Source organism: Monodon monoceros, unplaced genomic scaffold (assembly GCF_005190385.1).
Source record: "Monodon monoceros isolate NGI ecotype Baffin Bay Population unplaced genomic scaffold, NGI_Narwhal_1 Super_Scaffold_7, whole genome shotgun sequence".
Classification (NCBI taxonomy): Eukaryota; Metazoa; Chordata; class Mammalia; order Artiodactyla; family Monodontidae; genus Monodon; species Monodon monoceros.
Genome location: NW_021703784.1, coordinates 30,005,615 through 30,024,387, shown reverse-complemented (window position 1 = coordinate 30,024,387; position 18,773 = coordinate 30,005,615). Strand labels below are relative to the sequence as shown.

Below are 18,773 nucleotides of genomic sequence, written 5' to 3'. Positions count from 1 at the left end.
ATTTGATAGGGATAGTGTTATATCTGTAGATTGCTTTGGGTAGTATGGCCATTTTAACAATATTAACTTTTCCAATCTAAGAACATGAGATATCTTTCTATTTCTTTGAATCATCTTCAATTTCCTTTATCAATGTTTTATAGTAGAACTACTAAAATGTAAGAATAAAAAAAATAAGAATGACAGACAGCTGTATTTTATCTGTACTAATGAGTAGGTAGGAAAAAAATGGTTTAGCTTGAAGTGAGAAAAACTAAAACAAAAGATAAACTTCCCTAAATGGAAAGCTGTTCAGAAGAGACTCACTTAGATGGGTTAAAGATAGTTTCATTGAGGGCATTTTATTTTCGGGAAGAAGGAAAAAGAGTGAATTATGAGTATTTTTTCTGGGTCTGCATACTCATGATACTATACCAAGGTTTGAGTTTTCTATAGGTACACAGAATTTGTTGCCAAAGTGTGATAGAAGCTAGTAAACATTAACGAAAGAGAAATGAGGAACTATTCTTATACAACATTTTTATTGGCTTTTGTTAAAAGCCTTCCTGTTGCAAAGCGCCCACCTCCTACCTAGCATGAAAATCCATTTGAGTAGGTTTGCCTACTGTAACCTACTTCAAAGACCAGTGAGCACACATAGAGTCAAACAAACAAACAAACACAAAAACAATGAGAAACAAAACTTATACAGTATGTTGTCTGTGATATGTTTAAAGTAAAGGCGGATACATTTATATTCATCATAACAAATCTTAAGGCCAAAAAAGCCACTGCTTGTAAAGAATTATTATAATTTGTATAGTAATGCTATTTCCTATTAAAAGAATTATAATACACGTCAGGGAGTCCACAAATAGGCTTCTTCCTGGAAATAAAAACCAAACTTATCAATTTGCCTCAGTGTATTAGGTAAGAAAAAAATGACCGGTGTCTAACTGAAGCATGCATTGTGTTGATTCTGATTTTGTGTAAAACTGACCATATAGGAATTTTCCATTTGGATTAAAATTCTGAATCCAAAACTAAGAAACAGTTTAGAAGCATAATTATTTTCAACAAATTCTAAATTTCCCTTAGAATTGAAGGCCATGGGAAGAATATGTAACCTGAGTTCTGATTTAGTCCTTAAGATCCGGTTACCAGCTGCTCTCGGTCATCTTCATTCCTTAGGAAAGACTAGACTTTTCTATTTAGCAACCAATCCAGGAACTAGATTTCAGCACACTAACCACATCTTCCTTCTCTGTATCATACTTGTACGCTTTGGGTCCTGAAAAGAAGTAAAGGTAGCCTAAAAGAGACAAAGTTGAAATTATGATTACTGAAAATGACTTGCAAATTTATAAATGGGATTGTCTTGTAGTTGTAACTTTCTTGAGGTAGCACCAAAGGGGGACTGAGAACGTGTCAGGTGGCAGTTAGCTAATCCTCTTCACAGCTCTCTCTGAGCCCTAGAACTTGACACCCCTAACATGTTGATCATCTCTCATCTCTCTTCTCATGCCAGAGGTGGTTTTTGCTTCTACTCAGGCTGTTCCCCTCCAGAAAATCCAGCCCCCGCTGCTTTCTTTCCCTAATCAAACCTCTAGCCATTCTTTAAAACCCAGCTGAAGTCCCACCATGAAATCTACAGCACCTGATGCCTGTTTCGATCTTTTCTTCCTCAGATCACCTCTTGCAATTATTGTGAAGACTACCACACAATTCAGTACTAAATTATAGATTGTCTTGTTTTCTAGTAATTTCATCTGTGTTGGATAGAGGGTCATTTCCCAAAGAGAATAACCATTCCACAAGTGCAGAGACCATATCAAACTGTATTTGCATTTCTGAACAGTGTCCAGCTCTGTGCTACGTACTCAAGAAGAATGTTTTGACCGATTCAAAAGATCCAATTAAACTTATTCAACCCAGTTCAATTCAATTCAACTTTCCCAGCTATGTGTTAAATTTCAGGAGTTGGGTGATGGTGTGGGGAAAGCCCCTGGGAAGGTTGAGAGTATGTGCATTTTAAAGATGAAAAAGGTAATTTTGACTGGATGGCCTTTATGATGTAGCTGACTAATGCACTGAAGCTATACTTTTAAAACTTTCCATTTGTAAAGCGAGAACCATAATGACAGACATTTTATACTCTTTCTGGTGGTTAATCTTTTTAGCTAAATTTATAAGGGACTCAGGGACAAAAAAATAAGAACCAAGGACTCCCATTTGGAAATCCATCTTCTTCTATGTTACAGCAGAGACCAGATTTCTTGTTACAATTTCTGCAAAGAAACTTTACAGTGGAAACACTCACCATTTAACTCCATAGCAGCATCTATTTGGCCATTAACTCCCGAAAATTCTTCTTCAGTATTCTTTGGATAGTCTTTTTCCATTTTCCTTTTTTGTTCATCATAGCTGGAAGAAATATTATTTCATAAATAATATAAACAAGAAGTATTTATCGATTGTAGAAGACACTGCGCTAGTCAGGCATATTTAGTCAGGGCTGATTTATGATTTACTTTAGATCTCTCTCTGTCTCTCTGTCTCTCTGTCTTTCACACACACACACACACACACGCACACACACATTCTGCCATTTCTCTCCCAGTTTCCAGAGATTCTGGGAACACTAGTTTGGGAGTCATTTGCTGTAAACATGCTGTTGTTAAAAAATTTGCCAGATATATTGTTTAGAATTATAGGATCATATTTCTATAATTAAAAAAATACTACCTTTCAATGGGAACTCTGCATATATTTTTAGTGCTTTATTTACTGTTGCAATTTCTGTCTCTCTTTTGTTCTCTGTGTATGAATTTCTTGGCTTACCAAACAGTTAAAAGCCCTTCACAGAGGCTTTCATTAATGAGCTTCTTACTGTGTACCCATAGAGGAGGGATTGAACAAATAATGCACAGTGAATGAATAAATACATGTGTGAATGCTCAATAGATAAAGACAAGAAATGAGAAAATCCGGAATAATGGAGACTTTGCCTTTTAAATTGTTTTAATTGAATTAAATTTTTTTGTTTCCTAGAAAGATTATACAACTGACCAAAGAGTAGATTAGGTTTTTTTTCTGAATCCACAACTACCGTGCAATGATAACTCTGAAGATTAGTTAATACCTCTCTTTGTGATCTAAATTACCCCTTGTAGAAAAGACTGTGACTTGTATGAATCAGTATGACTTGTATGAGTTCAGCATGTAGGCAGGGCAGACTCTTTTCCCTTCAAGAAGTTTTCATTTAAAGTGTGAGAAAGTCCCTTCTTCATTAGCATAGAGCTCCCAACGCGGACATTCCCAAGGTGGACACGCCACTGCTTTCCCACCCAAAGGTCAATTTCTCCTGTGTCTGGGTCACTGAGAGTTTCCTGCAGCAGCAGATCACATCCACCTTCTCCTGAAATGTGCCTTTCTTGTAACTATGACTGCACAGGCCAGGGGACAGATCTCTCATGATACTGAGCAGATCAAACGTTGGGAAAGAAGTATTCAGGCTGAAACTGACTAGTGGACTGAGGTGCTTTATGGGGTGTTGCAGATAGAAGTGGAAGCTAAATCCTAGAAGTATCAATAGGAGTCCAAACTCCCTTTCCAGGAGAGCTATTAGAATCTTCCAAGTAGGCCAAGGGGAAAACCAAGCTATATGAGTTACTGTAAGCACAGATAAACATGGAAGCCATTTACCATAGTTTGTTGTCATCAGAAGTGCCAATAAAGAGTGGGGACAGGACACCTGTATGGTATTAGAAGCAGTGGTTGCAAGGTATCAGGACTGTAATGAGGGAAAGACTGGAGAGAAAGAACAGCCAGGCATATTGCCTCTCCCATGGCTTAGACTTCTTTTGTTCTGAAATCTAGAGTCAGACACTGAAAGTACAGGTTGTTTACATATTAATCTTTGTTCACTAGGTTTTCTTCTCTCAATTCCCTGAGGCAGCTGTACTGGGAAAATGGATGCTTTGAGTGAAGGGAGTGAGGAAGATAATTCCAAAGCTTAAAATATTTGGGGAGAGGGATGCAAAAGGAAGAACCAAGAAGTGACCAAGAGACATTTGGTGTCTGTAGATACAGAGGGAAATGTGGTGGGGGGATGCCAGAGAACATGACATTTTGAATTCTTTGCTTAATGTTGACCCCTAAGCTCAGGGAAAACAGTGAAAAGCCTTTCATGTCTTTATCCTCTTTTGTCTGCTCTGAATAGGGGATTAGAAGCTGAGCTATTATAATTAGAGCTATGCCTTACCTTTGTGTTCTTTAAACATTTATGAGTGATTTTGAGAACTTAATCACCATTTATATTGTTTTATGGTAAACGGTGTTCTCAGTTCCAAACAAGTGACTGACTAAAGAATATCTATAGGGAAACCTATTACAAGTTGGGATCTGCTTGTATTATATTTAAATTGGATTGAGAAATCGAGAAAGTATGAAAGGAGAGAGTAAAGATCTTTTCTGAGACTAGAAATACTGTTTAAATAATATAGGAATAAGTTTTAAAGAGAAAATGATGACTATTAACCCAATAGAAAAATCTGAAAAAGAAATCTTTCTCTTTTTATCTGTCTGTTTAGTTTGCTAAGGTGGGTGATGGTGACATCTAAAATCTTATATTATATATATATATATATATGTTCAGAGGATAATGGAGGTAATAATATTATATGTAAATAAAATTTCAGAAGAAATTTTAGAGACACAATGTCTGGCTGAGAATTTTAATTTTCAATTGCATTTATAAAAACGTAGGCAAAAATTTTGGCAAAACTATGAAATCATTTTTTTTTCCTCCATCCCTTCTACCACTTATGTATTTAATAGTCCCTCTCCCTTTCTGCCAACCCCCTCTCTGCCCTCTTGCCTCTTATCCTATAACTGCTTTCCAAAGAGTATTACTCTCAATAAAATCTATCTCAAAGTATCAGTCTGACACATAAGTCACCATTTTAAGATTAGCTGATAACATGTATATTTCATTTGGACCTTTTACGTAGTCACTGTGTAGATGGGCCTACATAATTAACATAGGGTTACCTACTTTTCATTTTACCAAGTAAGAACATTACCATCAACCCTCAAAATAAAAATTACCACCTATTTTCATTATCATTTCACAAAGAAAAGAAACTTTAATACTAAAAAAGGCAGAAAGGACATAATCTCAGAATAAAAGATGGTTCTTGCCAATAATACTGACCCCGATCACACCCCCCTTTATTGTTATATGTTTATTATAGTGTGTTATATAGTATATATATATATAGTATATATTATATATAGTATAATATATATATTGTATATATAGTGTATATATGTGTATATATAGTATATATATAATAGTATAGTGTATATATGTGTATATATATGTGTATATATGTGTATATATAGTATATATATAATAGTATAGTATATAGTATATAGTATATATAGTATAATAAACTATGTTTATTATAGTGTGCTATTTTTATTTTTCTGTGGACTGCTGAAAACTTTGTGATGATCTAGCCCTTGGTTTTTGGACAGATGTTTGAGGATTTCTGTTATAGAGCAAAGAGTGTATAGTCAGATGGTTCTGGGTTTGAGTTCTGACTCTGTTACCTGCTGGCTCTGTGATCAGGGGAAAGTGTTCTGAGCTCTGAGCCCTGGTTTCCTTATCTGCAATACAGTAGTCATGAGGATGAGAGAAATCACACACACACACACACACACACACACACACACACACACACACACACACGTGCCTGGTACATGTCAACATCAAGGTCTGACCCAAGCTATAAGACTTTGTAGTTTATTTTGGCCCCAAGAACCAATAACTGACTGGCTAGTATGACATTTAGTGAATGTTGCGATTTGGTCTGGGATCCTAAGTCACCAAAGAGTTTAGTCTTTACCTAATTTTTTAAATACACTTCATTAGGATAACATGCAATAGTAGGCAAGGTTGAGAAGAGGAGAAAGGAAGGCTAGAGAATGTTGGAGGTAGTCCAGAGACCTCAGCAGAAAGGGGTTAGGAGGTCTACTAGTATGTTGAGGATTTGGCTGAGGGTAAAAGAAAATTAAATTATATGACAGGATGAGAATTATGGGCATGGGTATTTTAATTGACAGTAAATAAATAAATCAATGGTGAAGAGAATAAAAGGTGACTACGTATGGTAGATGGGACGGATCTCTGTATTTGGATTCAGAGGGCATAAAATATATCCTCAGATGGACTATTTTTAGCTGTGTGACCTTGATCTAATCACTTAATCTCTTAGATGCAATATTTTCACTATGAAATCGAGATAGCAATACCTACTTCTCAAGATTGTTGAGAAGGCAGATGGGAAAATGAGAGAATATGAGAAAATACTCAGTGTGATTCCTAACACATAATAAACCATCAATATTTGAATACTAAGAAAATATTTATCGTAAATATACTAGAAACCTGCTAAAATCGTTGCATACGTTTTCTCATTACTGAGGTCTTTTTTGTGAAATCTAAATATCAACTAAAAATGATTGACCAGTAACTATGTTTATGTCCTTTAAGGGTATTTGTTTAATCATTTAATATTGATCAGTGGGTATAGATATTAACTAAATCATTACTGACAGTGACACTTTACTAGTGATATTGCCATAGATACCTGATGTGGTTTTTCATATATAGTATCTTACTCTCTACCTTTGTAATCTAAGAATTTGGGGACTATATTGGTAAAGTACTTGCATATTGTTTAACTGTATGCTCAGACCTTAGATTTGTTAGGAATTTCTGGTGTTTTCATTGTGATGATTTCTAACTTATGTCAGTGGCAAAACTTAACTCCATTCTGCCTTCTTTGAAGTACTGAATAGGGAGTTCAGTCTGCTAAAAGATGCTTAAAGAAAATGTGAGAAAGGATGGCAAAAAGAGGAATTTACTGATAAGTATTTATGGTATATGTTTCAGGAAGTTTCTTCAAGGAGACCTTTCTAGTGAAATCTAGTGGAATTTCTAGTGGAATCCCCTTTGAAGTTAATAATCCACTCCTAGCCAGGAATCACATGGCTTTCACGGAGGAAGGGACCTTTGTGATCTCACTAGAGAGGGCAGCCGGGAGAGTGGTCAGGAATGAAGAGAAGGGAGAAGAGTAAGAAGCTCAGGTCCCCATGAGGAAAGTGACTGTGAGAAAATTCTGAAACAAAGAATTAATAACAATGTTGAAATGTATTGATGGTCTCAATTACTATCTTACTGTATGATGAAATGCAAATTTATATCTCCAGCCTGAATTCTCTGAATTCAAGACCTGTATTTCCAACTGCCTTCCAGACATATCCATTCATCGGTCTCACTAGCATTTCAAACTACATATGTACAAACTGGAATTCCTGTTTACTCCTTTAATTTTGCTTTACTTCTTAATTTTATTCTTTCCCTATTGAATGGCCTTAGCTTCCTTGTAAAAAATCAACCGAGCATAGATATATGGGTTTATTTCTGGACTGTCAATTTTATTCCATTTACCTATATGTCTATTCTCATGTTAGTATCACATTGTCATGATTACTTTTGCTTTCTAGTAAATTTTGAGATTGAGAAGTCTGAGCTCTCCAACTTTGTTCTTCCTTTTCAAAATATTTTGGCTATTCTGGGTCTTATGAGTTTCCATATAGATTTTAAGATCAGCTTGTCAGTTTCCCTGAAGAAACCAGTGATATTCTGATAGGGATTGTGTTGAGTCTGCAGATCAATTTTGAGAGAAACTCCCATCTTAAAAACATGAAGCCTGACCCATGAACATAAGATATCTTTCCACTTAGACCTCGTTTAATTTCTCCCAACAATGTTTTGTAGTTTTCATATTACAAGTTTTCTACTTGTTCTGTTAAAATTTGTTTCTTAGTATGTTTTTCTTCTTGATGTTATTGTAAGTGGAATTGTTTTCTTAATTTTATTTTTGCATTGTTCATTGAAGTGTACAGAAATACAATAGATTTTTTTCACTTTGAACACGTACTCTGCAAACTTGATGAACTCATTTATTAGTTATAACAGTTTTTTTTTCTTTTGAGGATTCTTTAGGCTTTTCTATGTAAAAGATTATACGACATACAAATAAAGATAATTTTACTTTCTTTCCAATCTTTTCTATCATTAATTTTTTATATCATTCATTCTTGCTTAATTGCCCCACTAGAACCTCCAGTAAAATGTTGAATAGAAGTGGTGAGAATGGAAATTTTTTTCTTGTTCCTGATATTAGGGGGAAAGCATCCAATCATTCACCACTGAGTATGATATCAGCTGTGGGTTTTCATAGATGCCTTGTATTAGACTGAAAAATTTCCTTCTATTCCTAGTTTGTTGAATGTTTTTATCATGCAGTGGTGTTTGATTTTGTCAAATGCTTTTTCTACATCTATTGAGATGATCATATGGTTTTTAATTTTTTTATTCTATTGGTATGGTGTATTATATTAATTGATTTTAGATGTTAAACCAACCTTGCATTCCTGGGAAAAAAAATTTCCCCTTGGTAATTCTTTTTATATGTTTCTGGATTTGGTTTGCTCGTACTTTTGGAGGGTTTTTGCATCCACATTCACAATATATTGGTCTGAAGTTTTATTTTCTTGTGGTGCCTTTGTTTGGTTTCCATAGAAGGGCAATGATGGCCTCATACAATAAGTTGGGAAGTATTCCTTCCTCTTCTATTTTTTGGAGGAGTTTGTGAAAAATTGGCAATAATTCTTTAAATGTTTTGGTAGAATTCACCAGTGAAACATGTAGGCCTAGGTTTTTCTTTGTGGATAATTTTTTAAATTATGAATTAAACCTCTTCACTGGTTATAGATGTATTCAAGCTGTCTATTTCTTCTTGACTCAGTTTCATCACTTTGTAGATTTCTAGGAATTTGTCTGTTTCATCCAAATTTTCTAATTGATTGGCACATAATTGTTCATTCCTTTATAACCCATTTTATTTCTGTAAGGTTTGTAGTAATGATCCCTCTTTCATTTCTGATTTTAGTAATTTTGGTGTTTTTTTTACTAGGTCAATTTAGTGAGCAGTTTGTCAATTTTCTTGACCTTTTCAAAGAACCAAATTTAGTTTTGCTGATTTTCTCAAATTGTTTATATATTCTCTACTTCATTCATTTTCACTGTAATCTTTATTATTTCCTTTTTTCCTGCTTATTTTAGGATTAATTTGCTCTTTTTTCCAGTGTCTTAAGTGGAAAGTTAGGTCATTGATTTGAGTTTTTTCTTCTTTTTAAACATGGGTATTTACAGCTAGAAATTTCCCTTTGAGCACGGCTTTAACTTCATCAATAAGTTCTCATATGCTGTATTTTAATTTTCATTCACTTTTACGTATTTTCTAATTTCTCTTGTGATTTCTTCTTGTCCCATTTTTTGTTGAAGAGCATGAAGTATAATTTCCACTTATTTGTAAATTTTTCAGTTTTCCTTCCGGTATTGATTTCTAGCTTTATTCCAATGTGATCAGAGAAGATATTTTGTATGATTTTAATGGTTTTAAATTTACTGAGGCTTGTGTTTTGGTCTAACATATCATCTGTACCGGAAAATGTTCTACATGCACCTGAGAAGTATGTGTAGTCTTCTTTTGTTGAGTGAAGTGTTCCATAGATATCTGTTAGGTCTAGTTGGCTTATAATGCTGTTCATGTCTTCCTTTCCTAATTGCTCTTGTTGTCCAGTCGTTCTGTCCATTACTGAAAGTGAAGTATTGAAGTCTTCAACTATGATTATTTCAGTTGTGGTTTTCTCCCTGCATTTTTGTCAGTATTTTTGCTTCATCCATTTTGGGGCCCTGCTGTTAGGTTGTCTTATATTCCTGGTAGAGTAACCCTTCTATCACTATAAATTATCTCTCTCTATTCCTAGTAATATACTTTTTATTTTAAAAGTATTATTTTACTGTGTTTTGTTGCCTGGTATTAGCATAGCCACCCTGGCTATCTTATGGTCATTGTTTGCATGATGTATATTTTTTCCATCCTTTTACTTTCAGTCTATTTGTATCTTTGAGTACACAGTGACATCTTGTTTTTTTATCTTTGCAATTTGATTAGATTGTTTAATCTATTCACATTTAATATTATTGATATAATTAGATTTATATCTGCCATTTTGCTTTTATTTTCTACAGGTCTCATATCTTTTTTAGTTCCTTTTTTCCTCCTTAATGCTTTCTTTTGCTTTAGTGAAGAATTTCCAGTGTACCATTTAAATTTCTTTTATGAGGTTTTTTCTTCATTTAATAAAGTTATTTCCTTAGTGGTTGCTACAGAGCATACCATATATATTTTTAACTTAACATAATCTGCTTCAAAGTTTATATATAAATGTATATTATATTTCTATATGTTATAAGCCCAGCCATACAATTATGTATATACATATATATATATATACACACACACAGCTTTATACAGTTAATTTTAATTAATTTAAAAATCAGTTAAGAGAACAAATACACATTTATACTATCTTTTATAATTACATAATTACATTTACTGGTACTCTTTTTTTATGTGGATTCAAAATTTCAAATAACTGTCTGGGGTTACTTGCTGAAGCCTGAAGAATTTTCTTTAGTACTTCTTGTAAGGAAGATGCTAACGACAAATTCTCTGTTTTTGTTTATCTGGGAATGTCTTTATTTTGCCTTCATTTTTGAAAGATAGCTTTGTGCAATATAGGATTCTTGGTTGAGAGTTTTTTCTTTAAGCACTCTGAAGATGTTTCCCACTAATTTCTGGCCTAACTGGTTTGGCTGACTTCCAGTCTTGTCCCCCTCTAATCCAGCCACACTGCTGCCAGAGTGATATTTTAATAACACAAATCTTAATGGGTTACTTCCTTGTTTAAGACATTTAGAGATATCCCTCTTTTCTATAAATTAACACTGATCTCCCTAGAAAGGCATAGGCCCTCCATGATCTCCATCCTTGGACCAAATCTCTCATTCTAGCCCACGTTCTAATCATACTGAACTGCTTGAGGTTTTCCTCCTATACACAGGCTTTTTTATGCATCAGTGCTTTTGCTTCAACTGCTCTCTCTGCCTGGAAGCGCCCTTCCCCTCCTGTTTGGGAAACTCCTACTCAACTCTCAAGATGAAGCTCAGTCACTGTTTCCTCTAAGAACTCTTTCTTGACAATTTTGCTAGAATTGGCCATTTCCTCTTTGTTTTGCCCCATTGATCCCTGTGCAGTCTTTTACGAGGCCACCTGGATTGCTCTTAATTACTTATCTATACATTTACCCTCAACTGTAAGACTTGTTGAGGGCATTAATAACACCCAATATGAACTGAGTACTTACTATAGGACAGGCGTTTCACATTTTCCTCATTCATTTCCTCAACTCGATGAAGTAGTTACTATTTCTGCCTCCATTTTGAAAATGATTAAACTAAAACAGAAAGGTGATCCAGGTTGCCAGATGACTGCTGTTAGAGTTGACATTAACACTCTCTTACTCTTGTCTACACTCTTATAAACAGCAAACTTTGTGCCTTCTCATGTGTCAAGGTCCTAGTACAGATCCTGACATGTAATCATGCCCAATATATGTATGTTGAATGTGATAGTTTGGCAATACATTAAAAAAAAAAAGATTAAAAAGCCAAGATTTTGAACTCCACCCATCTTTTAAATTTTTATTACTTATTATTTATTTCTCTATGGTGACTAACTATAAAATCCTTAAATAAACAGATTCAGTTCCAATATTCTTGGGGTATCTAGGAAGGAAAGAATTTAGAAGACTGTATCCTATTTTGCATCAATCGTGCCTCCATATATATAGAAAGAGTGATTTAGGAGTGGAAAAGGGCTGGAACCTGTAGATTTGTAAGTCACTTTACACAAAATTTAGAAAACACTGACCATGTCAAAGAATGATGGAGTTGATAGCGCCTCCCTGTCCCCCCGCCCCCCCACCCCCACCCCACCCAGTTCTCAGGAACTACTTGGTGTAATCACTGCTCTGGTATTAGTAGGCAAGGGAGAACATCTATTGGGAGAAATTAACCATAGGTAGTAGAAGTAATGTAAAGAAAAAAACTGGCTGGATCATTTAGGCCTTCTAGGAAAAGAAAAGGAAGGAATGAAAGCAAACAAATGTATGGGGAAGTAGCCCTTGTTAGTAAAGTTTAACCAGTATGTCATTTGGTAATGTAGCATATGATGGCCTCAGCATGGCAGAACCCCCTTTTGGATTTCACTTTGTAGTTCTGTGAGCTGCTCCTCTGTAAGTTACTATCAATATTACACTGACATGTGGGTTCTTACTCTTACAACCTGAATCAACCTAGCCCCAAGCCAACACTCAAACCTCAGTGGAGGAATTCTTCAGTAGTTTTCTCATGCCATTTCATTCACTAAAACGGGTCCCCAGCCCTAGGGGTTCATGGAGAATTTCCCTGACAACCTGCACATCCAGAGACTTTTCTTCCCTTGGCACATTATTTGTGTCACAGACTGAACTAGCATGAGGACCAAAGAAGAACCTGAGGAATGACTAAGGAAAATAAATCCTAACACAATGTCAATGGGTGTCAATAGTAAAATTATTCGTCTGTAACTTGAGGCTTCTGTATTTCTTGAGTGTGTCCATGTGCTTTACCTATAGAACTTCATTGCTTCCTTTGCTTTTTCCTTCCAGCCCTCTTTCTTCCTATTTAGAATAGGATGTAATGGCTGAGGCGCCATTGACCACCTTGAATCCTGTGGCAACTATGAGAGTGGAAGCTACCTGTTAATACTAGAGCAAAATGCCAGAAGGAACTTGGGTCCCTAATGGCCATGGACCCACCTTACCAGCTCTAAATCTGATAAACTTCAGACATTTTACATATATGAGAAAGAAAGACCCTTATGTGTTTAAGTCACAGTTATTACTAGGTCTCTCTTACTAGCAGCTGAACATAATTTCTAACCAATATAGGCTTTACAAGACAATAAGATGTCATACTCATGCGTGAAATGTGTGGAATTCAGGGGGATTTATTAATAAAGATGATATGTTAGCTTTTCCTGAACTTTTTTTTTTTTTTTTTTGCGGTATGCGGGCCTCTCAGTGTTGTGGCCTCTCCCGTTGTGGAGCACAGGCTCTGGACGCACAGGCTCAGCGGCTATGGCTCACGGGCCCAGCCGCTCCGCAGCATGTGGGATCTTCCCAGACCGGGGCACGAACTTGTGTCCCCTGCATCGGCAGGCGGACTGTCAACCACTGCGCCACCAGGGAAGCCCTTTCCTGAACTTTTGAGGTTATTTGAAAATAACCTTTTCAAGGTTATTTGTCTTATTCCTTAGTATGTAAACCGGTGTCTGTGTTGGAGAGTATGAAGTAGAAGACTCCGATTGCTGAAATGACTGTCTCTGCCTTGCCAAAAGCGGAGATTTCAGTGCAATTTCAGGGCCCTTCAGTATTGAAAAAGGAAATCCCCTTTGACCAGCTCTTTGACTGGATTGCTATTTATAGGAATACTGAAGTTTAAGCAATCATTTGTTAATTATCACAACTTTTAAAGCAATTATTTGCTAATTACCATATAAGTTCCTACTGTTACTGAACAGTCACTCTTTTTGAGCACCTATTATATGCCAGGCACTGTGCTAGGTATGTACGTGTATTATATCACTTAATACTCTCAATAACCTGGGGAGGTTAATATCAAAAGTGCCTACTGCAGTTTCTTTTCCTTTCCAGCAAAAGGAGCTCTTTAATATTTGTATTAGTGTCCTAGGCCAACTTTTTAATGAATTTGTTTTATCTAGATTACTAAAGACTTTTCCTTAATAGACACTCACAGAGGTTCAGTTGGAAAGGTTCAAAATTATTTCCTCAGGGGGATAAGGCATCGTTAAAATCAGGGACCCTCCCCTCCCCATCCCTAAATTTATGGAGTATTATAAACCTCTCACCAGGCCCCTTTTGTTAGCCGTTAAGCCTCAGTCCTGCCTGGTTGGAGGTCCGTGCTTTACTGCGGGTGCTGGTGGGTGGTAGATTAGTCCAAAGACCAGGCGATGAATGGAGAATAGAAATAATAAGAGGGTGGATAATCCCTCCAAGGAGAATCAGGCCATGAACAGGCTTTGACAAATAACCAAATAATCATAACTCATACTCTCACACACCTGCTCATACACGCATCTCTGGATGCCATTCTCTGAAAACCTAAAATGGGAGTCGGATTTCTCAATATCTATCTTCCTGTATGTCAACACGGTGATTACAGCCACCTTACCTTAAAGAAAGACTTTGGAGAATATGCCCAGCAGATATTAGGGACTTAATAAAGGAATAACTATTGCTATTTCATAAAGGAAGTTCTGAAAGAAAATTAGCTGGCTTAGTGGTTTAAACATTGGACTGGAAGTGACAACTCATGACAGCAAGTAATACTTTGAGCAATGCTACCAGGGCTTTCAGTGGCCCAGAAAAGTCAGCAGGGTCCACATTTTGACATTCATTTTTATGAAATAAATTTTTCTTTTCATGAAGTATATCTGTGCTTCAGTTATATTACTTTCTCAGCTCTAAATTGAAGAAGATGACAGATATTTATTTATAAATTTATTTTATGCCACAGAAATGGTTATTAAAATAGATAATAGAAAATAGAATGAAAACCCTTGGACCAAAGCTGGGTCCTCTGCCAACCAGACCCTAACAGGGACCTAAAGTGTTTAGCACAGTCACCTGTTTAGAGTCTGTTTTGGTTTCTTTCTTATAGTTCAGAAAAACAAGCAATGCTAAAGTGAGAACTGTGAATAAAGAAGGAGCAGAGGCAGCGCTTGACAAAGAGCTGCACTCAGTTCTCTAACATGAGTCAATTAAAGTGGTAAGATGAGGCAGGAGAGATGAGGTGTGACCCTGTGTGCAGTGATTGGATCTGCTTACAATAACCTCCTGCAAGACGGGCATGGAAATGATATGTAATCCTCCTTGGATAAGAAGAATCTTCATGTTCTGGGTTAAAGGACTTAGCAATAAGGCCTTTGCCTTTCAGTAAAAATTTCCTTCAAGGAGCCCCATAGTCATGACCACATTCATTTTGCACAAAATCACAGACTATGCTGGAATGCGTAGATACTCAAGAGGAAATCAGTTCTTCTTTCAGGCATTCCCAGTGGGTAATTATATACTGGGAGTGCTACATCCACTCTCTTAGGCCACTGGGGGTCCAGTTAATGAGTGATTTGAAAGCTTTGGATGATTCATGTGCTAAAGACCAAGCAATGGGATTATTGAATGAATGTTTCACTTATTTGGACGGTTCAGTACCTTGAAGACAGTATCAACCATCAGTAAATGACACCCCAGTGGCTGAGAAGAGTCAATGGGCCTATAGCAAACTTGCCTTGCATTCTTTTCTGCAAAAGGATTTTTCCTTCTCACTGAATACATCTGGACAATCAAAAGGAGAAAAGCCATACCTGTAGTATTCATCTCCCACAAAGAAAAGGGTCTTCTGTGCATCCTTGAGATAGACAGCAGCATCTATTCGCTGCACGTATCTTGGGAACCCAAAGTCATAAATAGTCCGAGGAGTACCTTGCATTTGGAATCCTCTTGTTATCCAGTAGTGGGGTCCTGGAAACAGAAATTAAAATTTACAAAAACTCTGTACCATTTAGTGATGCTCTTTACTCATGAGGATTTCTATGCAGGATCACAAATAGGGCTAGTTTATCAGATATTTACCATGGCTAAAACCTAGTAGGAGATAAAAGCCTCTATTCAATTCAGTAAAAGACTTAAAAGTTGCTCTGGAGGCAAAATCCCTAGTGATGCCTTAAGAAAGCAAGAATATTGATACAATTATGCTTTAAATTTAACACATTCAATTTTTTCAAGATACCTTTCATCTGTATAATCTCATTTCAGTCTCATGTATGTATGAGAGATAAGGGGCAAGCAACTCACAAAAGCTGATTCTTGCTTAAATTGGCACTAACCCTCTACCCTTAGCCCTCAGCATCAAGAAAATACAAGCTAAAACTGATAGTTATCACTTATTGGACAACTTCCATTGGCTAGCCATTGTCATATCTTCAAGGTTGTTATTATTATAATTATTTTGCACAGAAAGAAATGGAGACTGAGAGCAGTTAGATAACTTCCCGAAGTCACTCAAATAGTAAAGGTCTGGAGCCAGAGACATATTGTGTGCGTCCACCTCCTGAAGTTGCAGGCGTCTCTCCTCTCCCAGCTGCTTGTATTGTTCTCCTGAGGGTTCCATGCTGATTTTTGTGAATTAGAGGCTCTCAGAAGAGTATACCATGTCACTCAGAGCAGAGGTCCAGGGGACAGGGACTAGGTTTCTACCTCCCTGGACACTGTCACTTATCACAGTGCCTCACTAGATGACATCTTTGGCTCTGAGAAGAGTTTGATAGTCACTGTCACTCCTGTCATGGTCACAGTACAGAAGAGGGGTTTTTCATCCCCAATCTGAGGAGGAGTGACTGGAACATGCTCTGTGATAGCTAACAAATGCTGACAGTACTAGGTGTTCCAAACACACCAGGCACTGTACCCTGCCACTTCTTTCTTTGAGGGTTCTTTAGGGTACCTTTAAAGAAGTAAGCTGTGCCCCTCTCAGCCACTTCATAAGCTGCATCCACATTGGACATAAGCTGGGGAAAGGAGCTGGTGATAGTGTTGGGCCGGATCCCTGACATCAAGTGAACCTGCCGACGCCAGAAAATCCTATTGGGCGATGGAAAAGAAATCAAGATCAAGGGTTGACTTAGATCTTCAATTGAACCTGGGCTGAAATATACTGCAAACCACACTTCAGAGGCCATTTCTAAATGCCTCTTGCTCTTGCCTTGTTTTTAAGGAGAACATAATTTTTTTTTAACATATCTGGGACAGTCATAGTCTAACCAAGTTTGTTTTATTTATTTATTTTTGATTTTTTTTAACATCTTTATTGGAGCATAATTGCTTTACAATGATGTGTTAATTTCTGCTTTATAACAAAGTGAATCAGTTATACATATACATATGTTCCCATATCTCTTCCCTCTTGCGTCTCCCTCCCTCCCACCCTCCCTATCCCACCCCTCTAGGTGGTCTCAAAGCACCGAGCTGATCTCCCTGTGCTATGCGGCTGCTTCCCACTAGCTATCTATTTTACGTTTGGTAGTGTATATATGTCCATGCCAGTCTCTCGCTTTGTCACAGCTTACCCTTCCCCCTCCCCATATCCTTTTTTGACTTTAGTAAACAATTTCTTCTCCCTTTTCATTCTTTTAGTATCTCTGTAATCCTCTTTCCTTCATTTATTTGAGGATGTTCAAAACATGAAAGGATAGCAAGTGTTGACATCAATAATTTATACACTTAAGCTGTGCACCTTCCTATTCCAAGTATCATTTGCTACAAATTTCCCTTTCCACTTCTGATCTTTTAAAAATTAAAAGCTCATAAAGATAAATACCATCCAGGTGCACTTTATGGATATTATATAAATGAGCCAAACTTTTGTGGTTGGAAGAGGCTAATTATTTCCTGTAAAAACAGCAAAAACATTAACAATTATAAATGATGTTGCCTATGTATTTATCTACTGAAAACGTTTATATCTTTGGACCTAATGGCTACTTCAGAGAAACTCTGGTACACACACATTAACTTAAGATTTATCAACTCAACCACCTGTCTATCCAGTATTATTTACATAAAATTGTGGGAGTATACAAGAGGGTACTGGGCTGAAACCTTCAATGCAAATGAAGTCCACTTTGAATTTTGGAGATGAAAATCATTCTTATAAAATACAAATAGTTTACTTGACTCCACAGAAGCTAGAATCAACACATAAAATTATTTGCAGACAGGGAAATTGTAATAAAGTTCTGACATTTAATTTTCCATATAGCAAGTTTAGGCACTCCTCAAATCTTATGTTGAGTTTTAGTTAATTTAACAAATATTTATGGAGCACCTATCAGCAGGCACTGAGGTAGACGTCAAGGATGAAACACTGAACAAGACTCAGGCTCTGCCCTCAAGAAGCTATAATCTAGTAGTAGAGGCAGATAAGTGATTAGACAATTATAATTCAGAGCAATTCATGCAATGAAGAGTCAAGCTCATGATGCTCTGAGAACATAGAGTGTATTCCACAGGAGGGATGTGTCATTCCATCTAGGGGGCTGGCGAAGCCATCCAGGTGAGGCACTTTAAGCTGATGACAAATGTACTGAGAGAGAGAAATACTTCATGTTCCTAAGCAACATCAAGAGGCAAAAGGAAAAGCACATCATGTTTTAGAAGGCTGTAAGCTGGAGCTGCAATTCCGATGCTGACCAGTATCTCCAAGTCTGTTTCATAATCTCTCTCTTTTTTTTTTAGGTTCACTAAATTTATTTTAAAAATCATAAAACGTTTCTTACAAAAGAGTATTACATTCTGCACACTGCTCTGAATAGATGCCAGGGACATATGGACTATTGTTACTTTTCCTCCCTGTCCCGCCCCCCCCCTCAATGTTACAGTGACCACAAAGCAAAGTGTTCACAATAATTACATGGGGGGATTTTTTTTTTTTTTTTCGGTACACGGGCCTCTCACTGTTGTGGCCTCTCCCGTTGCGGAGCACAGGCTCCGGACGCGCAGGCTCAGCGGCCATGGCTCACGGGCCCAGCCGCTCCGCGGCATGTGGGATCTTCCAGGGCCGGGGCACGAACTCGCGTCCCCTGCATCGGCAGGCAGACTCTCAACCACTGCGCCACCAGGGAAGCCCAATG

At 36.8% G+C, this 18,773-nt stretch overlaps 1 protein-coding gene across 1 annotated transcript in view; it reads right to left on the bottom strand.

The window, feature by feature from the left end:
• Positions 1–700: 700 nt before the first annotated feature.
• MMP20 (matrix metallopeptidase 20) overlaps positions 701–18,773 on the bottom strand; it is a 51,057-nt gene continuing 32,984 nt past the window's right edge. Inside the window, exons 7-10 of the mRNA XM_029208601.1 lie at positions 16,589–16,725; positions 15,450–15,606; positions 2,300–2,403; positions 701–1,291 (exon numbers count right to left, since the gene is read on the bottom strand). Coding sequence (XP_029064434.1) covers positions 1,191–1,291; positions 2,300–2,403; positions 15,450–15,606; positions 16,589–16,725 — 499 coding nt within the window. The 3' untranslated portion in view covers positions 701–1,190. The remainder of the gene's footprint in view (positions 1,292–2,299; positions 2,404–15,449; positions 15,607–16,588; positions 16,726–18,773) is intronic.